The sequence below is a fragment of the Microcebus murinus genome, chromosome 2 (assembly GCF_040939455.1).
Source record: "Microcebus murinus isolate Inina chromosome 2, M.murinus_Inina_mat1.0, whole genome shotgun sequence".
NCBI lineage: Eukaryota > Metazoa > Chordata > Mammalia > Primates > Cheirogaleidae > Microcebus > Microcebus murinus.
The window spans coordinates 103922754-103940813 of NC_134105.1; the positions used below are offsets into that span (position 1 = coordinate 103922754).

Genomic DNA, 18060 nt, shown 5'->3' on the forward strand with positions numbered 1-18060 from the left:
AGATGGACTATGCTGCCCAATTCCAAAACTGGAATTTACTTTAAAAACTGGAAAGGACTGTACATTACTTCGTCTCCTTTTAAGTTAGTGTGTGATAAATATAAGTAAATATTATGACTTCCATTTCTACTTTCACTTTCTAAAATACTGCTATGTTAGAATGTACCAATCTGACAATTTATGAAATGGCACAGACACCACATAAAGTTGCAAGAAAGCCAACACAAATTTTTAGAGAAAATTTATAAGAAAGTTTTTCTTTCACTTTAGAAGGCAAAAAGAAGACAGGAAAACCTGTTATAAAATTAACAGTGAACATATTGCTAATAAAACAATCAGGGGATTCTCACTTCTAGTAATATAGCAGGCTAAATACTGTGACAAGTCTTCTATCACAACAAAATAACTCAAACCAGCATAAAATATAATGTTTATTGTACTGCTGGCCTCATAAGAAAAATCTCCAAGGAGACCAAAAGAAAACAAAAGGGGTTGATCTAAATAGGCATGATAGTCCAGAGGGTAAATGCACCAAACCATGGCCTAGAGGCAAAACTGAGACCCCTAAAAGATGTTAGTAACATACTCTAACTCTTGGCAAAGCAAAGTCAAAGCCTCTCAAGAAGTCATCATCAAATTAGACTCCAAGTGCAACCACAGATTTAAAAAAAAAACAAAAAAACTATATACAAACCTTATAATCAGTTGAACAAGTTCTAGAAAAAAATTGTTTTCACTGAAATTGCATTAAGTTTATAAATTAATAAGAATGAGTTATGAGGAAGGATTAGTTCTACTTTAAAACAAATAATTAAGACTGTATCATGCTGACAAATAAATAGAAACATGAGTGACACAAAATGGAAAATGAGATCAGACTGAAGTACATAAGGAAATTCAGTGTAGTTTCCCAAATCAGAAGGGTAAAGATGGACTTCTTACTAACAGTGTTGGGGAAACTGTACAGTTATTTGGAAAGAGACAGAGTTGGATCCATAACTCATAAACCATAATAAACTCCAAATGAATCAAAGATGTATATGTCAAAAATGAAACATGCCGGGCACAGTGGTGGGTGCCTATAATCGCAGCTACTGGAGGAGAGAGGCTGAGGCAGAAGGATCACTTGAGCCCAGAAGTTCTAGGCTGAGAGTGAGAGTGAGTGAATGAGAGAGAGAGAGAGAGAGATTGATTCTAAAAGAACTACAAAAAAACATGAGGAGATCTTTTATAAACTTGGAGTGGACAAGGCCTTTCTAATGATATATAAAAATTCAGAAGCCTTAAAAGGAAAGATTCATAAATTAGGTAAAAATTAGGTAAAAAAAACAAACGCTTCTGCATGGCAAAATAACATAAAGAAACTTTAAAGACAACAAACTGGAAAAGAAAATATTTTATAACCCATATTTCAAAGGGCTAAAGCGGCTCTCACAGACCTGGGATGGAAAAATCTCCAGAATACATTAAGTAGAAAAAAGAAAGATGCAGAACAGTGTGTACAGTTTGTTACAATTTATATTTTAAAATGGGGGAAGAACTTGTAAAAGGGGACATATATTTACTTGCACATGCATAATATGTCTCTGGATGATATCAAAGACACTGATATTAGAGTAAGTTTTCTGGAAATTTCTTTGTATCAACTTTGGTTCCAAATAATTTGTTCTTAAGGTGGTATGATTTTTCTAAGCAATCTGAAGAAACATTCAATACACAGTACAGTTTTCTTACTTTGGTTGAGAAATGGTTGTTCTGCTTGTCAGATATCATGGTTGGCAGGCTGTTATCAAATTAACTGCCTAAAAGGGGATTCTAAAATGGATTTGCTCAGATGGGGGAAGGAGTAATGATGGTAACAATGTTTCATTTTCTTTTTAAATCTTGAATCATAGGGGTATATTACCTAATCAATATAGTAAGTCAAGTCTGATGATTATCAAATATCCATATGCTTAATCCCTAACAAGGTCTTTTTTATTTTTGAGACAGGGTTTCATCTTGTCCAGGGTAGACTGCAGTGGTATGATCATAGCTCACTGCAGCCTCGAACTCCTGGGCTCAAGTGATCCTCCTGCCTCAATCTCCCCAGTAGCTAGGACAGTAGACAGGTTCACACCACCACATCTAATTTTTTTTTTGGAGACAGAGTCTCACTCTGTTGTCCAGGCTACAGTGCCATGGTGTCAGTCTAGCTCACAGTAACCTCAAACTCCTGGGCTTAAGCTATCTTTCTGCCTCAGCTTCCTGAGTAGCTGAGACTACAGGTATGCGCCATCATACTGGGCTAATTTTTTTCTATATATTTTTTGTTGTTCAGCTAATTTATTTATTTTTTTATTACGTAGTGCATCAGCTTGATATTAATTTCTTTCTATTTACAGTAGAGCCGGGGTCTTGCTCTTGCTCAGGAGGTTTCGAACTCCTGAGCTCAAACGATCCACCCACCTGCCTTGGCCTCCCAAGAGTGCTAGGATTATAGGCGTGAGCCACCTCCCCGGCAAGCTAATTTCTTTTTGTTTTTTGTGTTTTTTTTTAGTAGAGATGGGGTCTCACTCTTGCTCAGGCTGGTCTTGAACTCCTGACCTTGAGCAATCTTCCCACCTCGGCCTCCCAGAGTGCTAGGATTACAGGCGTGAGCAACCACGCCCAGCTGGGATGGCTTTAATTTTTTAAAAACAGAGAATAACTTGGTGAGGATGCAGAGAAATTAGAACCTTTGCTCATTCCAGATGGGAATGTAAAACGGTACAACCCCTACAGAAGATAGTATGGTGATTCCTTGAAAAATTAAACATAGAATTACAACATGATCCAAAAATTCCACTTCTAGGTATATACCCAAAAGAAGTGAAAGCAGAGACTCAAACATGTTATTTGTATATCCACGTTCATAGCAGCATTACTCACAATAGCCAAAAACTGTAAGCAACCCAAGTGTCCATCTATGGATCAATGGATAAACAAAATGTATTATATACATGTGGTGGACTATTACTCAGCCTTAAAAACAAAGGCAATTCTGACATGTGCTATAAAATGGATGAACCTAACCTTAAAATCTGTACCCCCATAATATGCCAAAATAAAAATAAAAAATAAAAAAAAATGGATGAACCTAAGTAAATAAATCATTTACAAAAGGACAAATACTGTATGATTCTACCTATCTGAGAAAAGTGCAGTATTCAAATTTATAGGGACAGAATGAATGTCTGCAAGAAGGGGGAATGAGGAATTAGCATTTTAATAGGTACAGAGTTTCAGCTTGGAAAGATGAGAAAGATTTGGAGCTGAAGAGTAGCAACAATTATATAATAGGAATGTACTTAATACCACAAAACTACACACTTAAGAATGGTTAAAATAACAAATTTTAAGTTATTTCTATCCTACCACAATTTATATTTATATATATAATGGTTAAAATGACAAATTTTAAGTTACATATATATATCCTATCATATATACACATATAAATAAATAAAAAGAATGACATTTTGCAGTGTGAGCCATCTCTATGGATCAATTAGGTGCTTTAAAATTATAAGAATTTTTTCAAATAACTAAGGGACCATGTAGGAAATTGAGTAAGATATTATCCTAAATATTATACTAGCATAAATCAAGGACAATAAACCTTATCCTTTGAGGTAGCTAATGGCACTTTATCATCATTCTCTGATCTCTCTTTGCTGCCTTCTACCGTTCTGTTTTCCCATATTTTTATTCCATTAGCTCTCCACTGTCTTCCTGCTATCATATACCCAAGGTCTATTACTTTAAGTTTACTTATGAAGTTCTACCAGTGAGAAAAACTAAAGAGATTGCGTGACTGCATTCAAAACACTGTATGTAATCTATTCAATGATAGCCATTGGGAAGTTTATAATTTAAAAAATATGAATAGGCCGGGCATGGTGGCTCACGCCTGTAATCCTAGCACTCTGGGAGGCTGAGGCGGGCGGATTGCTTGAGGTCAGGAGTTCTAAACCAGCCTGAGCAAGAGCAAGACCCTGTCTCTACTATAAATAGAAATTAATTGACCAACTAATATATACAGAAAAAATTAGCCAGGTATGGTAGTGCATGCCTGTAGTCCCAGCTACTCGGGAGGCTGAGGCAGAAGGATTGCTTGAGCCCAGGAGTTTGAGGTTGCTGTGAGGTAGGCTGACGCCATGGCACTCACTCTAGCCTGGGCAACAAAGTGAGACTCTGTCTCAAAAAATATATAAATAAATAAATAAACAAAAATATGAATAAAATTATATATAATATTTCAATCTATAAAAAAGCCAATTTTCAGTAGCTAAATCACTGATCAGAAAATGACCCACTCTAATTTCACAGTAAGTAAAAGCAGTGATTCCCAAACTTGCCAGACCATAAGAATCACCTGAGGTGTTTATTAAAATACTCCATTATTTCTTTTGGCATGATTTTATATTTCGAAAACCCTAAAGCATCAACAAATTGTTCAAGCTAACAAATGAATTCAGCAAAGTTGCAGGGCACAAAATCAACATGCAAAAATCAATTGTATTTCTACATACTTACAATGAGCAATCTGAAAAAGAAAATTAAAGACAATTCTATTTGCAACAGCAACAAAAGATAAAATATATACAGATAAATGTAAGGATGTATAAGGTTTATACAGTAAAATCTTTAGAAAACAGTGCGGAAAGAAATGAAAGAAGACCTAAATAAATGTCAAAATATTCCACATTCATGGATTCCAAGACTTACTATTAAGATGACAATACTAACCAAAGTTATCTGCAAATTCAAAGCAAACTCTGTCAAAACCCCAAGAATATCTTTTGCAGAAATAAAAAATAGAAAATCTCATCCTAAAATCCATATGGAATCTCAAGGAACCCCTAAATAGCCAAAATAATCTTGGAAAAGAACAAAGTTGGATGACTTACTCACACTTCCTGATTTCAAAACTTACCACAAAGCTACAGTAATTAAAACAGTATGCTACTAGTAAAAAGACAGACATATAGACCAATGGAATGGAATAGAGAGTACAGAAATAAACCCTCACATATATGGGCAATAATTTTTCTTACAAAGGTGCCAAAACCATTAAATGAGGAAAAGATACTCTCTTCAATAAATGGTGCTGAGAAAACTGAATATCCACATGCAAAAGAATGAAGCTGGACCCTTACCTTACACCACGTACAAAACTAAACTCGAAATGGATGAAAGGCCTAAAAATAAGAGCTAAAACCATAAAAGTCACAGGAGAAAACACAGGGGGAAGAATGTCACAACACTGGATTTGGCAATAATTTCTAGAATATGACACTACAAGTACAGGCAATAAAAGAAAAAATAAACTTTGTCCAGTTTTTATCAAAATTATTATAAAGGCTTTTTTTTGTACACTAAGAGAATAAAAAGACTACTCACAGAATGAGAGAAAATATTCACAAGTCTTAATAGAACTTGGAAAACTCAACAACAACAAAAACACAACTCAAAAATGGTCAAGAGATTTGAATAGACATTTCTCCAAAGAAGATATACGCAAATGGCTAATAAGCACATGAAAAGATGTTCAACATCATTAATCATTAGGAAAATGCAAATGAAAACTATAGTGAGTAACAACCTTACACCCTTGAGGATAGCTATTAAAAGAAAGAAAGAAACACTCTCATGAGGGTATGAAGAAATTGGAATCCTCATGCACTGCCAGTAGGATATGAAATAGTGCAGCCGCTATGAAAAACAGTGTGGTGGTTCCTCAAAAAGCTAAACATAGAATTACCTTATGATCCAGCAAGTCCACTCACAAGTACACATCCAAAGAAATGAAAGCAGGGACTTCAATAGATAATTCTAAGTCAACGTTCATTGCAGCATTATTCACAACAGCCAAAAGGTGGAAGCAAACCAAGACTCCATCAACAGATGAAAAGATAACAGAAAAAAAAAGTATATCCATACAATGGATATTATTCATCCATAAAGAGGAACAAAATTCTGGTACAAGCTACAACATGGTTGAATATTGAGGATATTTTAGTAAATGACATAAGCCAGACACAAAAGGATAAATATTACATGATTACACTTATATGAAGCAGCTAGAATAGGCAAGTTCAAAGACACTTGAAAGTACATTAGGCCGGGCGCAGTGGCTCACGCCTGTAATCATAGCACTCTGGGAGACAGAGGCGGGTGGATTGCTCAAGGTCAGGAGTTCAAAACCAGCCTGAGCAAGAGCAAGACCCCGTTTCTACTGTAAAATAGAAAGAAATTAATTGGCCAACTAATATATATAGAAAAAATTAGCTGGGCGTGGTGGTACATGCCTGTAGTCCCAGCTACTCGGAAGCCTGAGGCAGGAGGATTGCTTGAGCCCAAGAGTTTGAGGCTGCTGTGAGCCAACCTGACGCCATGGCACTCATTCTAGCCTGGGCAACAAAGTGAGACTCTGTCTCAAAAAAAAAAAAAAAAAAAAAAAGAAAGTACATTAGACATTATCAGTCACTAGAGGTAAGGGGAATGAATGGGAATTATTGCTTAATAGTTACAGAGTTTTTGTCTGGGGTAATAAAAAATGTTTGGCTGGTATTAACTGAGCAGCACCTAAGTGGACACATAGGTACTACAGTAATAGGGTACTGGGCAGGTGGGAGGGGGGCGGTTATATACATACATAATAAGTGAGATGTGCACCATCTAGGGGATGGTCATGCTGGAAACTCAGACTTGTGGGGGAAGAGGGGAAAAGGGCATTTATTGAAATCTTAAAATTTGTACCCTCATAATATGCGGGGAGGGGGGGAAGGTTTGGAAATAGATAGTGGTAATAGTTGTATAACACTGTAAATGTAATTAATGCCAATGAACTGTACACTTAAAAATGGTTTAAAGGGCAAATTCTATCTTCTATATTTTATATCCATTTTTAAAATTTAATAATATAATATTCCAAAATTCATTAAATTTAAATAGGTAAACTATATGTGAAGTATATCTCAATAAAGATGTTTTTAAAAAAATATCTCACATACTGAGTCAGAATTAAAAAGCAGGCAGCAGGAATCTATACTTTTCTTAGAAGTGACACTGTGGGATCAAGGAAATACCCCATTTTTAACTGACATACAAGCAAACCACTCCCAGAAAGTACCAGTTTGCTCTCCACCAACATCATATGAGTGCTTATTACTCCCACATTCTTGCCAACACTGTGTGTTATGAAATTTTTGTTTTTGTCAAAATGTAATACAAGTAATTTAAGGCAAAATAAAGGTAATTTAAACAAACCAAAATTAGGACCCTTAAAATCTGTAACTAATATAACTTAAAGTTAAAGACAATAAGAATTGCATTAGAGCAGTTACCCTCTAATATTTTGTCTAAGAAATGAACTCAACTTTAAACTTTAGCTATTAATGAGCCCCTTCCTAAACTGTGGACTGAAATGTTTAAAAAATAAATGACATATCTAAATCACTCCAAATAACAAAGTCCATGACTTAACTACTAAATTTAGAAATATGTCACATAATCCAAGAAAGTGAAAATGTCACATATGGAACGGAACCTGAGTTTTCCTTTAAAAAATTGCATAAACTGTTAACATAATCATTCAGTTCTTACCACAACAGCAAATAATTTATATGTTTTTCACAGGGCCTTATTTTTGACCTCTAAATATTGCTGAAAGAAAAATTCTATTTAAAGGTAAACTATGTGGCCTACATTTCTATGTTTTTACTAGAAATTTATGGCCTCAGATTTGTTGTAAGCAGCACTAACAAAAGACCAACTACTTTTAAAGTATCAGGGTAGGGGGAATGTTTTGGTTTTGTTTGATAAAGTCTTGTTCTAAAATAAATAAAACAAGGCCAGCTGCAGTGGCTCACACCTGTAATCCCAGCACTTTGGGACGCCGAGGTAGGAGGATTATTTGAGGCCAGCAGTATGAGGCCAGCCTGGGCAACTTAGTGAGACCCTGTCTCACTGGGCATGGTGGTGTGTGTGCCTGTAGTTTCAGCTATTCTGGAGGCTGAGATGGGAAGATCACTTAAGCCCAAGAGTTTCAGGTTGCAGTGAGCTATGATGACACTGGGCAACAGAGCGAGACCCTGTCTCTAAAATATAAAATAAAATTATATTAAAAAATGAAATGAAACAAATACATAGAACAAAACCTCCCAAGCTTTCTTTGAGTACCACACGTCATAATAGTCCATCTTTCTCTCCTTAGCCAATGATTTTTTTTTTTTTTTTTTTTTTTGAGACAGTCTCACTTTGTTGCCCAGGCTAGAATGAGTGTCATGGCGTCAGCTTAGCTCACAGCAACCTCAAACTCCTGGGCTCAAGCGATCCTACTGCCTCAGCCTCCCAAGTAGCTGGGACTACAGGCATGCGCCACCATGCCCGGCTAATTTTTTCTATATGTATTAGTTGGCCAATTAATTTCTTTCTATTTATAGTAGAGACAGGCTAATGTCTCTAATATTAGAGACAAGCTAATGTCTCTCTTGCTCTTGCTCAGGCAGGTTTTGAACTCCTGACCTTGAGCAATCCGCCCACCTCGGCCTCCCAGAGTGCTAGGAGCCAGCAATGTTTAATAATCTTTTTGGAATCATGAACTCTATTGAAAAGCTGGTGAGACCTATATAAAAATGCATCCAAACAAAAGCAAAATTCTGCACATACTATCATATTCTGAGGGCAACCAAAGTCTTCCAAATCCTTCTAGAGATCCCAGGTTGTACTCTACCTTAGGCTGTAATAAGGAAAAAAGAACATGCACAAGAACTTATCACATGCAAGATACTATATATGAAATTAATTCTCAAAATCATTTAAGATAGATATTAATAGTCCCACTTAATAAATAAGAAAACCAAGGTCTAGTAAAAAACTTATTTGCCAGGCCGGGCGCGGTGGCTCACGCCTGTAATCCCAGCTCTCTGGGAGGCCGAGGCGGGCGGATTGCTCAAGGTCAGGAGTTCGAAACCAGCCTGAGCAAGAGCGAGACCCCGTCTCTACTATAAACAGAAAGAAATTAATTGGCCAACGAATATATATAGAAAAAATTAGCCGGGCATGGTGGTGCATGCCTGTAGTCCCAGCTACTCGGGAGGCTGAGGCAGCAGAATCGCTTGAGCCCAGGAGTTTGAGGTTGCTGTGAGCTAGGCTGACGCCATGGCACTCACTCTAGCCTGGGTAACAAAGTGAGACTCTGTCTCAAAAAAAAAAAAAAAAAAAACTTATTTGCCTATGCACAGTTATTAAGCCAATTTGGACTTGGATTTTATTAAGCCATTTTGAATTTGGCTCTGAGTCCATTGCCCATACTCTTTCCATTATTTTTGAAGAACTAATTCAGACAATAGTAATATGTTCAACATCCTAACTAATCATCAGAGAAATGCCAATTAAAATCAACATGAGATATCATCTTACTGCAGTCAGAATGGTTATTATAAAAAAGACAAAAAATAACAGACACTGGCAAAGACGTGGAGAAAAGGGAACTCTCATACACTGTTGGTAATAGTGTAAATTAGTACCACCTCTAAGGAAAACAGCATGGAGATTTTTCAAACAACTAAAAGTGAAACTGCCATTTGATCCAGCAGTCCCACTGAGACCCAAAGAAAAAGAAATCAATGTATCAAAAGACACCTGTACTCATAGGTGTATCACAGCACTATTCACAATAGCAAAGATATGGAATCAACCTAAGTGTCCACCAACAGATGAATGGATAAAGAAAATGTGGTATATATACACAAAGAAATACTATTTAGCCATAAAAAAAAAATGAAATCATGTCTTTTGCAGCAACATGGATGGAATTAGAGGTCATTATCTTAAGTGAAACAAGCCAGGCACAGAAAATCAAATATCACATGTTCCCACTCCATAAATGGGTACTAAAAAAATGTTACACATGAACATAGAGAGGGGAATGATATGACAGACAACTGAGACTCCAAAGGCTGAGAGGGTGGGAAGAGAGTAGATGATGAAAAATTACTTAATGGTTACAATGTATGTTATTTGGATGACCTGGATGAATTAACTGCTGTGTAATCTATGTATGTAATATGTAACAAAACTGCATATGAACCCTATAAATTTGTACACACTTTTTAAAAAAATCCTATGTTCAAGTAATGGTTAGAAAAATAAATATCTACCCATCCACTAGCAGTTTTATAATTACACAGATACCATCCTTCAGAAACCACAGGCTGCATTCTACTACAAACAGGATATGTAGTACATAAACTATATATTGAGTGTTAAGTACTGGAAGTGACATCTTTTGAGTACAAGACCTTATCAATGACTATTTAAAATAATGCTCTAGAAATATTACTAAAGACAATCATCCTAGAGCCCTTTACAAGTTAGTTGTGTAAAATGAACTCTAATAATATTTTACGTAAAAAGGTCTAGATAAATATCTTTCTCAATCTTATGAAAATAACTGAGATCAACTGGAACAGATATTATCTTCATTTCAGAAATAAGGAAAATAAGGCTTAGGATAGGTTAACCAATTTACCTAAGATTTATCCAGTTAATTTTTTCAAAACTACTACAGTACCCATTTTTCCTGCTTTATAACCTACCAATTCATTCACAGTTGATTTTATGAAGAAATCATCCCAAGCTATATTTCTACAATCTTGTACACAATAGCAATTGCTGAAAATTTCCAGATGCCACAGCAATGTGGAGAAGAACAAAGAGCCTAAAATATTATGGTGTTTGATAACAAAAAATAATAATAATAAAAAGCACATGAATTTTACGATAAACAATAGCAAAAAATCAAGTCTTGTCATACAGCCAGGAATATTCCAAAATTTTAGCTAAAATGATAAGCCAACTCTTTCTGCCTAGCTCCATTACCTTACTTTTGTATGCTACTGTTTAAATGTGTATATGGGCACAGATGTACCTACAGTCTGAAATTAAATATCATATAGAGTAACTAGAACTTGTGGTTGACACAAGATTCAACACAAATTTAGTATCTTTACTAGACAAGACAGAGTTAAAAAAAATTAGTCTTAATTAGGTGGATAGGTGGCAGGAATTGGAGGGTGGGACATTTTTCATATATTAACTTGCTATATGAGAAACAACAGGAATTAACACTTTACAGAATAATTCATTTAACAAAAATTTTCAACAAATGTTAGTAAATCTGATCCTTTCAACCATCCTGGAAGAAAGGTGGTTTGAACATATTTAAGTCTCAGATGCTTCTCTGTTAATTTGTCCATAGTCTCACTGGTAGTAAACAGGAAGGCAAGATTAAAATCTAGATTTTTTTAAAGTATAAATCCAATGTCTACTATGCCACATTAAGAGCAACAATCTGGGTATACCCCCATTTAAAACATTTGTCATAAATTTACAAATACATACATGGTTATGCTATTCCTTACATCTCTGACAAGCCTCAAAGTCTATTTTAGGCTTACAAAACAGACAATCTGGAAATAATATAGAAAGATTAAAATCAAACCACCTGGAATGTGTGTGTAGGTTAGATAAAAATTAACAGGGAAATCCAAATATTGTCAATGACCACATATTGTTGGGAATTCTACTTACCCGTTTTGAAGGACAGTGTTCATTCTTTTCTTCTGTCATTTTCCCACTTTTAAATGCTTTCCTTGGGTGTTTGATAGTTGTTTTTATGGCAGGTCGACATACATAGTTCTCCAAGTTCTTTGGAGGTTTTTTAGTTCTCTTAGCCTGAAGGCCAATTTTCAATTTTAAGTTTCCCTCAGAAAAGTTTGTTTCTTTCACTGAGAACTGTTGCTGTGCATCAGTCAAACCATCATTTTTCCCTGCTTCGATGTTTCTCTCCCGATTCCGTTTGCGAAGGTCCTCTTCCTCCTTTGTGTTTTTCTCTACCTCTACTTCTCTCTTACTGACCAGTGTGCCAGTATTGATGGCAGCAGGACTCTTTCTTGAAAAACCTTCGGAATCAGAACCCAATCCTAACATAGCAGTATTTCTAGGGTCCATCACAAGCGTATGTTATTGCCAAGGAATCTTACGAAAATTTTACAGAACTGTGTTCCATAAAAAACAGGGATCTCCAAAACTTGCAACCAGCATCTTTCTCTGCAGGACAGACCATAACAAAAATTTATCAGAAAAGAGGCAACTATTGTTTAACCTGAGAATGGGTACAGGACAAGGAGGTCAATAACCACACAAAAATCACAGTTAAAACACAACAAATCAAGATGTAGTTCAGAATAGATTTAAATTCATTTAGTTATAAATACATTTAAAATTTCAGAGTAAGTTTACCATACTCAAGATGTTATGAACAAGCTGTAGTGGGGTATGGTACAAATAAAAATTTAAGAACCACTGTTATAACTCAACCAAGAATCTTCTGTCCAAATAGTTTCTGCAGAGGAATGTTCAAAAAAAAAGAAAAAAAGAGGGGAAAAAAAAGAATCTTCTGCAACTGATAGTTAAGCAAACACAGCCTCAGATAATAACAACTTCAAAGGGGGAAAGGGAAAAGAAAATAAAAAATAACTCTGTATATTTTGGCACTCCTCAGTGTTAAAGGAACACATTTCCTATGTTTTAGTTGAATAAAACCGGTTTTATTGAAGGTAAAATATCATCATTTAGGCTGGTTTCAGTGTTCCAACCTTTCATAAGAGAGTATCAGGCTTTTCAGGTTAGGACTCTTACACGGAAATTATCTCTGTTGCTAGCATACAACTCTGAATTCATTCACTCATCCATTCAAAAAATATTTCTGAACATTTATCACATTCTAGGCCTTGTGCTACATCCTGAAAATATGGTACTCAACAAAAGAGACCCAGTTCCTTAACTTATGAGGTTTATACTCTAGTGAGAAGGGTAAACATCAAAGAAATTATTATACAAATGATTATTAACTATTATTATAAAAACTCTGAAAATTAGAAATATTTACAAATTTTCCTAACAGCAAATAGTCAGTTGTCATGTGTCAATTCCTTAAATATATGAAATAGTTTAAAACTAGCATGCCAATTTTTTTTTTTTGAGACAGAGTCTCACTTTGTTGCCCAGGCTAGAGTGAGTGCCATGGCGTCAGCCTAGCTCACAGCAACCTCAAACTCCTGGGCTCAAGCGATCCTCCTGCCCCAGCCTCCCGAGTAGCTGGGACTACAGGCATGCGCCACCATGCCCGGCTAATTTTTTCTATATATATTAGTTGGCCAATTAATTTCTTTCTATTTATAGTAGAGACGAGGTCTCGCTCTTGCTCAGGCTGGTTTCGAACTCCTGACCTCGAGCAATCCACCCGCCTCGGCCTCCCAGAGTGCTAGGATTACAGGCGCGAGCCACCGCGCCCGATAGCATGCCAATTTATTATTTTGCAGTAGGTGGCACACCTAATCTGAGAATATACATAAGTCACCCCCTTCTCATATATAAAGATCTTCAGAAAATCGTATTACCATATAATTATATGGCTGACTAATGAATATAAAACCAAAACAATTCTCTATTCTTGGGGACTGATAGACTAGTCTTCATTTTTAGCATATGTCTGATTCAAGACTAACATCTGAAAAAAGGAGAACATCTTACCCCTTAGAAAGATTTATTTATGAAGTAGAATATTTTATAGTTTAAACTATGTGCTTTAAGGCTTTTCTTTCCAACAAGATTGTAAGATTCTTAAGAAAAAATATGTTATGATATAATTGTTTTACAACGACTATAAGAAGTGTAAGTAAATACCTAGCCCAATGACTGGCACATAGTAAGGGCTCAATAAAAGGTATCAATGTGATCTTGTCACTGGATACAAAGCAAAAAAAAAAAAAAGGTACCAATAATTTAGTAATAGTAGCAGCAGCAGCAGCAAAATTTTAAGCAGTTAACAAATACTGGCCAACTGAGTAAACTCTTTATCACTCTATTTAATCATACAAACAACTGAAAGAATAAAATTCCGATCACTTCACTCTGACCATTTTTGCTGTCTACCACTTCACATAACATTTCACAATGGCATTCAAGGCTTTTAATAATCTAGCTCTATTCTAACTATTCAAACTTGTTTATCCTTACTTTCCAACACACACACACACCCCTATAATTTAGTTAATTCAGTTTTCTATACTGTCCCCAACAAATCATATTCGTTTCTGCTTCTATGTGATGTGCTTTCTCTCCCTCTAAAAGTAAAAAGTCCTATCTTCTCCATGATGGGTTCACAATCCTAACATCCAAAAAACTCTGAAAACCTACATACTAGTGACAAAACTTGACTTGGACCAATTTTAGTCTTTTTTTCTTTTTAAAGAGATGTGGTCTTGCTCTGCCACCCAGACTGGAGTGCAGTGGTGTGATCATAGCTCACTGCAACCTCAAATATGTGAGTTCAAGTGATCCTCCTGCCTCAGTCTACCAACTAGCTGGGACTACAGGCATGCACTACCACACTCACCTAATTTTCAGAAGAAAAAAAAATTTTTTTTTTTCTTTTTTGAGACAGAGTCTTACTCTGTTGCCTGGGCTAGAGTGCTGTGGCATGAGCCTAGCTCACAGCAACCTCAAACTCCCGGGCTCAGGCGATCCTCCTGCCTCAGTTTCCAGAATAGCTAGGACTACAGGCATGTGCCACCATGCCCAACTAATTTTTTCTATATATTTTTAGTTGTCCAGCTAATTTCTTTCTATTTTTTTAGTAGAGACAGGGTAACACTCTTACTCAGGCTGGTCTTGAACTCCTGACTCAAATGATCTGCCTGCCTTGGCCTTCCAGAGTGCTAGGATTATAGGTGTGAGCCACAGCACCTGGCCTAAAAAAAAATTTTATAGAGATGGGGTCTTGCTATGTTGCCGAGGCTGGTCTCAAGCAATCCTCCTACCTCAGCCTCCCAAAGTAACCATTTTAGTTTTAAGTACCGTAATTTCTGTGACTATTCATAAATTACAATACAGAAGTGTTAATGTGCTTGATTAAGGGATGCTACTCCAAACATCACAGTGGCAGTTCACACAATCTACATTCTTTCCCCATTCTATATTATACTACCTTTCTAAAACCAAAAAAACAAAAACCGAAAACAAAAAAACTTTTGGGTGATCAATTGTGGAAGTATGTTCTCAGACCTACATTCAAGCTTACATTAACTTATTCCATCCCTGAATATTTATTATCCAATAGGATTACAATTGGAGCAATTAATTTTTTTTCTTGCTCCATATTTGTCCACTACATCCCCAAACAGACTACAGTTATCCTTTGGTACCAGTGCAGAATTGGTCCCAGGATCCCATCATCACACTCACAGATCCCAAAATCTAAGGATGCTCAAGTCCCTTATATAAAATGTAGTAGTATTTGCATACAAGCTACGCACATCCTCCGATATACTTGAAACCATCTCTAGATTTCTTATAATAACTAACACAATGGAAATGCTATGTAAAGAGCTGTTATAAAGTATTTTTAAATTGTTTCTTATTTTTGTATTTTTTCAAATATTTTTGATTTGCAGTTGTTTGACTCCTTGGATTCAAAACTGTGGATAGGGAGGGCCAACCGCATAATTAAAATGTAAGCTTCATGAGGTTAGGGACCTCTTCTGGTTTGCTTACCACTGTATCCCCAGAATAATGAATAGCACATATTTTAGTGCTCAATAAATAGCTGAATGAATGAATGAATTTTAAGGTCCCTGGATAGCTTCTAACACAATGTTTAGCATGTAGCAAATGTTTCTCCTATTCTATTTTACATTAACTTTATCTTGTGTTACAAGAAATCTATACACAATTTTTTCTTAATATACGATTATATTTCACATAGGTGGTTTTCTGTTAATTTAGTAAAATACACTGGTTTCACCAGTAACATATTTCCAAACCATATCTTACAAATCTTCTGTCCCTGTAACATAAAAGCTGGTCTAAGAACAACAGCCATGCCCAATCTCACTTTATATTTTTGACTACTAACTTCAAGTGGACCCTAAAGTGCTGCCAACACATTTCTTTAATCCATTTATTCTACCACTCTCCTAGAAAACTATTTCATCCTATCTCCACTCTCTTCCTTCTCACTGACTTTGCTCCCTATTTGACAATGGCAATAGAAACAATCAGAAGAAAACTGCCATTAATGCCCACCATATATCTACCCACCTACCTGTATTTGTTCCCAAAGATTCTGCCTGCCTTCCTATCATAACATAAACTATCATTACTTCCAACCCCTCTACTTGAGGACTAAATCCTATTCCTGCTGCCTTCTCAAGAACACTGTTCAGGCAACGATGGCTTTTCTCCCTCACATCATCCATTTCTCACCCTTCCTCTGAAAAAAGCTAATCAGCATGAAAACATACTACAGTATCTCTCACCTAAGAAAATTTCTCTTGACCCCACATTCTCTATCAGTGCCCCATTTCCCTGTTCCTCCTTACAACAAAACTTCCTGAAAGAAGACAGCCGCAGTGGCTCACGCCTATAATCCTAGCACTCTGGGAGGCCAAGGCAGGTGGACTGCTCAAGGTCAGGAGTTCAAAACCACCCTGAGCAAGAGCGAGATCCATCTGTACTAAAAAACAAAAAAGAAATTAATTGGCCAACTAAAAATATATAGAAAAAAATTAGCTGGGCATGGTGGCACATGCCTGTAGTCCCAGCTACTCAGGAGGCTGAGGCAGAAAGATTGCTTCTAAGTTTGAAGTTGCTATGAGCTAGACTGATGCCACTGCACTCTAGCCTGGGCAACGGAGCCAGACTCTATCTAAAAACAAACAAACAAACAAACAAAAAAACAACTTCCTGAAAGAGTTATCTATACAGCCTGTCTTCAAATCCTCACCTTTTCTTTTACTCTTGAACACACTAATCATGCTTTCAGTGCCACCTCTCCACAGAAATTGCTGGTCAAGGTTACCAGTGACCTTCACATTGCTAAGCCCAATGATCAATTCACAGTCCCCTTATCTTATTTGACCTATCAACAGAAGTTGACAGAGGTAAACAGCTCCTTCACTTCTTCACTTCCAGGATCCTATCCTGATTCTTCTCCCTCACTCTGTCAAGTCAACCTCCTTTGCTAGTTCTTCCTTTTCTCTATGACCTCTAACACATTAACTGTCATTTGAATTGTATTAGTTTTGTACTAGTTTTAAGCCCCAGGCCTCATGAAGTGTATGTAACTCACATGACTCTTTAGCTTGAGCAGCATGAACTATTTTTCAAGTTGCATATAACTCACACATAGAAAACAATAAAAAAATAACAAACTTTTCATTAAATTAGAAAGAACTGTTTTGTCTTCAAAGTTTTTTTTCTGTTTTTGTAGTAAAATACCATAGCCCCAGGGAAAAATTTTTTTTCCTAATGTGGCAGTCAATGTGCTAAATACTGAAAGTCACCCAGGCCACTTGGACCTCCTCTTCCCTTTTTTATCTACACTCACTTCCTAAATGACCACATCCAATCTTTCAGTTTTAAATTTCATCTAACACTGATGATTCACAAATTTCTATCTCCAGATACAGACTAGCTGAGACCTCTTCCTGGAACTTCCAACTCATATCTAAATGATTACTTGATACACTGACTGTATGTGTAATAAATAGGCACTTTAAGCTTAACACGTCTAAAATCAATTCATCTTTGCCCACTGCTTCAAATCTATTCCTCCCACAGGCTTCATCATCTCAATAAATGGTAATTGCAACTAGAAATCTTTAGGACAAAAATTTCTAAACATCCCTTTTTCTCTCATACCTCAAACTCATATGTCCACTTGGTCAGCAAAGTCTGTCAGCTTTACCTTCAAAATATATACAGAATCTAACTATTTTTCAACTACTTTTACAACTATCAGATCCAAGTGATGATAAAATATGACCTGGATTATTGTAATAGCCTTCTAACTGGTTCCTTGCTTCAGCTCTCCTCTTACAGTCTTCTCCACTCAGCAGCAGGTGATTCTTTTAAAACCTTTGTCAGATCATGCTACTCCTCTGATCAAAACCCTTTGGCTTCCTATTT

General features: G+C 36.1%; 1 protein-coding gene across 7 annotated transcripts in view; it reads right to left on the reverse strand.

Annotated features, from left to right (window-relative positions):
• The window catches only part of ASH1L (ASH1 like histone lysine methyltransferase), a 208151-nt gene that overhangs the window by 171291 nt on the left and 18800 nt on the right, over window positions 1-18060 (reverse strand). For 6 of the 7 annotated variants that reach the window (XM_076000201.1, XM_076000202.1, XM_076000199.1 and 3 more), the window contains one exon: window positions 11620-12138. The exons of the other annotated variant lie outside the window; for it this stretch is intronic. In XM_076000201.1, coding sequence (XP_075856316.1) covers window positions 11620-12039 — 420 coding nt within the window. In that variant the 5' untranslated portion in view covers window positions 12040-12138. The remainder of the gene's footprint in view (window positions 1-11619; window positions 12139-18060) is intronic. 7 annotated transcript variants of the gene reach the window in all.